We start from the raw sequence: 5,987 nt of genomic DNA on the forward strand, positions 1-5,987 counted from the left end.
TTATTTATACCACATTAATCTCTTCATTTTTCTGTGTGAAACCTCCAGATTTTCTTTGATGCATGTTTCTTTTGTTGTAGAGCTGATAACTGTCTGCCCTGTACAGGACTCCTCTCATGCCACTATGAGTGTGACAAGCTGTGCATCACTTCATTTATTCTGTTTCACTCAGACTGATAGATTGTCAAAGGAGCATAAGGAAGGTAGTGTACTTCCACAAATGTAATTACTTTTATAAATACATTAATATTTATTTTCCAGCCATTTAACAGTTTCTTCTTAGATAAAAAATACTTTGCTATGCTTGCTTTTCTTACTTATTAAGACCCATGAACTTTCTTTAGCATTGTCACAAGAAAGCGTCACATTCACTTATTCTTTCTCACATCAGTGAAAAAAAATGCTGCAGGATTCATTCAGTTCTTGCTTCTTGCAGTGGTGAAAATCAGGAGTGGTACAACTGTACCACAGCACTTGGGTGTGGTCAGTATAAGGCCATTAGAGTGTGCAGAATTAAACTTTTTTGCAGTTTATTTGCCAGAGTGTGACAAAAGGGAGGTCACAAAAATGTGACAGCCATGCTTTAAGCATCTATAAATGTTATATCCAAATATTTTAAGTTTTTAATGCATTTCTTGAAGTCCGGGAGGTGGGAATACACACACACACATCCCCCTCCCTTATCTTCATACTCTTTTTCACAAAGTACAGGGGTGTTTACAGGAGCAATTTGTACAGTTAAATCCTCTTTTTTTTCTTTTTTCTGGGGGGCCTCTGTTTTCTCTGAACAGCAGGTGTTCTTTCCAGCCAATAGGAGGGTGTGAGTGAGACAAGTGCAATGACCGAAATGGTGGAGTTGCCATCGGAGGCGACTTCCCTGCTAAGAGCTGTCTATCAAAGCCGCCTCCGCCTCACCAGGCTGTTACTAGAGGGTGGTGCCTACGTCAACGAGAGCAATGACAGAGGTGAAACCCCTTTAATGATTGCTTGTAGGACCAAACATGTGGATGCCCAGAGTGTCAGCAAGGCAAGGATGGTTAAATACCTACTGGAAAACAAGGCTGATCCGAACATACAGGACAAATCTGGAAAGACAGCCCTGATGCATGCTTGTTTGGAAAAAGCAGGCCCTGAAGTGGTATCTCTGCTACTGAAAAGTGGAGCTGACCCAAGCCTGCAAGATCACTCTGATTGCTCTGCGCTTGTGTATGCAATAAACGCTGAGGACAAAGAGACCCTGAAAGTTCTTCTTAATGCTTGCAGGGCACGGGGAAAAGAAGTCATCATCATCACGATGGACAAGTCCTCATCTGGAAGGCAGAAAACAAAGCAGTACTTAAACATGCCTCCTGCAGACCTCGGGGAATGCCATTCCCCAATTGCCTGCACTTCACCATCAGAAATAGAACTGACTACGTCTCCACCCCCACTTTCGAGTTCAAATGAATCTAAAAAAGCAGTCTTCAGCTTTAAAGAGCTGGATCATCCACGACGCGTGGACAACTCATCTCAGACAGTTTCACTGACAAGAAAATCCAGCTCAACAAAAGTAGGGTCCAGGCGGGCACATGTGCAGCGGCTACGGTCTGAGCCTTGGATAAAGAGCTCTCCCTCACTGTATCACCAGAATAAAATTGCTTCTTTACAAGAACTTCAGGGTATTACTCCAGAAGAAGTGTGTTTTGAAATCCATGGCCTTGCCTATTCAAAGAGATTCATCACCAGGCACCAAAGTATTGACATAAAAGACACTGCTCATTTATTTAAAACCTTTGATCAAACTGGACCAGGGAAATTATCACATGATGAGATAAAATCTCAGATTCCTTATGTTGAAGAGAAATGGCACTCCAGTGGGATTCCAATGGGTAAAGATGCCAGTTTGGGGCAAAATAGCTTTGTTTCAAACCTTAGCAGTATTATCCAGAAAAGAAATTTAGGAGCTCATCACTACAGCTCTGATTCTCAGTTAACTACTACTCTAAGTCCTGCTGCTGCAGAAGACAGTAAGTCAGTGATAGGAAAGAAAAAGATTATTTCTCCATCTCATGCTTTGTTACCAAGTTCTAGAGCAGTACTGGAGAACATGCCTCCTGTTACTCTGAGCAGGAGGAATCAAGCTTTTCTAGACAGACAGGGTTCAGGAGCCTTATTGTTGGATCATACTGCTCAGTTAAGACCAGGTTTTCTTCCACCACTGAATGTGAATCCTCACCCCCCAATTTCAGATATTACTTTCATAAATAGGGTTTCTGGGATGGTTTCTTGTGGACAGAAACACTTAGTACCAGCAGCACCCTCCGTCCCTAAGGAGACCAAAAATAGGAAAATGCTACAAAGGAGGCAGTCATTACAGACGGAGCAGATTAAGCAATTAGTGAATTTTTAACAGGCAATTGTAACAAGAGTTACAAAATCTGTACAATGTGTATATATTCACTGTGCTACCTGATTGTAATGATACATACCCCAAAAGATAGCAGGTTTGTGTTGTAAAGCTCTCTGCCTTGGAATGGGTTAAACAGTTTAGAGACTACATCAAAAGATACACTCAACTAATCATGCTGCTTTCTGCAAACTGAGGAATATTTATTACACTGTTTTCAAAATGTTTTCAACTTCAGCAGTGACATCTTACTGGTGACAGGCTGAACTCACAACAGCTTTTAGGCACTGCAGTTCTCATTTTAGGTTGGAAATGTATCCCTCCCGAATGCATACTCTCTCTGTACCCAGAAAGGCGGTACACGTGGCATTTGGGATCTTGAAACATTTGACTGTGATGCTGGACGCCAGACTCACTGTCCCAGTTGTGCAATATCCAGAAATTCAACACAACCAGCATGGGCAAGGGCTGGGCAGTGGCAAGTGTACAGAGGCAGTGGCTTATGGCTTCAGTGGCTTTACTGCGTGTAGACAGACAATACCCAGAGTCAGTAAAATTCGTGTTGCAGAGCTGTGTTGCATGCATAGCTACGCCCAGGGAATTCCAGCTGAAGACTGGGAGCCTGCGTCAGACGCCTTGCTGGCCGCTGGAAGTCACTGTGATACAGAGAGCCCTGGAGAGCTCAAGTTCAGCACGTGACACCTGGGAGCTGAATCAGGAAGCCAGCACAGCGAGCAAGAGGCCTTGAATAATTTCATGTAAAATGGCCAAACCCTGCCTGCACTGTCAGTTAGGCATGTCAATCAACTCGGGCTTCTCAAGCTATTGGATTGCTGGAATCTGTTAAAAAGAGGAAGAGCTGGGGGAGGTGTTACTTTCTGTAGTTCCAGACCCTCCCCTCAAAAAAATAAGAGATCTTCATATCATGCAGGAGCTCTCTCTCCCCAGTCACAGGCCTGGGTTTCTTTTCACAAGACCAGATACAGATGGTGAGACACATCATGTGTCTTGATGAGCGAGGACACTTCACACACACCTGGGAGCAAGGAGGAGCTCTGTCCTCCTGCCCAGACACACCTGAAAAAAAAAAATCCAACAGCTACGCTACTCACCTGGGAGATGGAATTCCTCATTTTTCCCAATTTGAAGCAGACGACTGAATTTCTTATGGATGAGAAACAGTCCTTTGCATCCAAGCTCTTGCATATTTTCAAGTATCTCCATCTAAAATCTGTTTTTCCTTCCCATTTAGCAATTCCAAACATCTACCTTGTCTTTGTGCATATTCCATAGATGCTTTATTTCTGGTATTGCATTTAGCATTTTACAGCTCATCTTCTAAAGATTGAGAAATACTGAATGTGTTCTGTTTTGTCATAACTTACAGAAATTAATTGTATTGAAATTGTGTCTGTATAATGTGAATTTCTGCATACTGAAATGAGGTACCTTTTTTTCTGAAAACACACAGTGGCTACTATCTGTCTTCTTACAGCTTCTGTCAAAATGCACCCAACCTGACATTGCCTAACGAACTACTGTAATGGTATTTAGCTTTGTCCTTAGTATAAGACAATTTCAAGTGGATGATAAACACACAGTCTCTGTAAATACCTATGTAAAAATATAAAAATGTCCAAAAGTTCATAGTATGTCTATTTTGAAGAAGGGAACATTTGACATCTGGAAATTAAATGAGTTATGGTTCACATCTCTACACAACAGAGTTATATATGTCAAGTGCTGATCTGAAACTATGAATTTAAATCTTGAAATCAATTTTGCCATAAAATCTCTCCTCTCTAATGATGGCAGATCATTAGAAGGCAGATAATCTTACTGTTGATTCTCTGACCAAGCTCTCAGAAGTAGCTAGAACAAGTGAAGATGCAAATCAGTATCACAATTGTCAAAATTAGTTCTTCCCCACAAAATCTGGGTCTTGGAAGCCGTGGCGTCCTCTGTCACAGCTCTGCTAACGTGGGACACTTAGCATTCTGGTGGCAGCAGGGAAGGCCCACAGGGACCTGCTCTGCGCTATCGCATCTGACTTACTCGGATGTGACTGTCACACTTGTTTAGTTCCTCACCCCTCAAGAGCAATCAGTCCCCGTCACAAAAATGTTGTGGGTTTTTTTGGTTTTGTTTTTATTAGAGATAGACTATTCATCCACTGAAAGACTCTTGGTCATTTATAGACTGGCTCTAGTCTCTGCACACACGCGAAAAAGAAGCGTTCACTATGTTAAAAAAACTCCACCACCAAAATGAGAAGATTCCAAAAGTGGAATTACATACACTTAAGAGCTATTAAATACTGGTGGAAACATGGTGAAGGTGATGGAGCCAAATATGTTCCATTCAGGATCTGCCTCTTACCTCAGATGTTGCTGGATCAGCATCTGCGTATACCAGGTAGAAACAAGGACTACATGGAAATCTTTTTATGGCACAGAAATTACGTGAAACAACCTATGTCAGTATTATTAACTGGGTACAAATTGGTCCCTACAAACACCACATACAGACACTATATACTCTTCAAATGTTTTTATTATAAATGGAAATGCCAATTTATAGTCTGTTCATCTCATAATGAAATATCTGCAGCTAAAAATATATCTTTAAAAAACATGAATTCTTTTTTACAAAAAAATAACATCAGAAGTTCTAACTGGTATTCTTTGCTGAAGGTATAAAGGCTGATTTCTGCTGTATTGATTTTAAAATTAATTAAAATATGGGATTACTGGCCCCTCAACTGAAACTGTAATTTTTTTACAAAATGGTCAGAAAAATGGCAGATGTCTTGAGAAGTGAAGTTATTCTGTGGTGTTGCCAGTATTTTGTGCTTAATTTTGATGCAGAAGTAATGTGAAAGGTTAACATTTAATGTTTATTGTTGCATCGATGTTACAAGTGACCTTCAAAGAAAAAATAGTTCAGCGTTGTTCTCTTGATGTTGTTATGATGATGCATAAATAAAAGTAATTTTTTCCCCCATGCAGGGAATACGGAAATAGACGTCCTTTTATTCACCACTTAGGAGACGCTGAGTCACTACCAAAGGTACTCGCTCATAAGTGTTTCTCAGGCCGTCTCTATACAGGAAAATTGGAACAGTTAATTAGATTTAATCCAACATAGCTAGATTTGTACAAAGTATTGTGTGAGAGAGGCTCTTTCCGTCTGTTGGTAGCTTACTGTGGTTCCACTTCAGTGGTGATACACTTCTGCCATCTTTGAAGTCTTAATCCTCATCATTTTCCAGCCATCCATAATGTCTTCTAAGCAAAGAATGGGAAGCAATTTCTAACCTTAAATCCCTCCCCCCCCCCCCCCCCCCTGTAAAGTTTACAAACAGCAAAATACCTTTCAGGTGTTCTTTATGCATCTTGATATAGGAAACATAGAAAACACCACACGCTGAAACTTCTTCCTTGCTAGTTTTCTTTTAAGAGCTGTGGGGTCCCCACCCAGAGAAAACCATCTGGACTAGTTTTCACACAGTGAAAAATTAGTAAAGCTCATCCACTATAACTTACAGAAATGTTGATGGCATAAAATCCTTAAACATTTAAACCATATAAAATGGAAGTGA

At 40.7% G+C, this 5,987-nt stretch overlaps 1 protein-coding gene across 1 annotated transcript; it reads left to right on the plus strand.

Annotated features, from left to right (window-relative positions):
- The first annotated feature begins 645 nt into the window (after positions 1–645).
- Positions 646–2,389, plus strand: ANKRD34B (ankyrin repeat domain 34B). Its single transcript, XM_074856339.1, has one exon. It carries the CDS (start codon positions 839–841, stop codon positions 2,387–2,389), a length of 1,551 nt encoding a protein of 516 aa, XP_074712440.1. The 5' UTR covers positions 646–838.
- The last annotated feature ends 3,598 nt before the right edge of the window (positions 2,390–5,987 follow it).

The sequence above is a fragment of the Strix uralensis genome, chromosome Z (assembly GCF_047716275.1).
Source record: "Strix uralensis isolate ZFMK-TIS-50842 chromosome Z, bStrUra1, whole genome shotgun sequence".
Lineage (NCBI taxonomy): Eukaryota > Metazoa > Chordata > Aves > Strigiformes > Strigidae > Strix > Strix uralensis.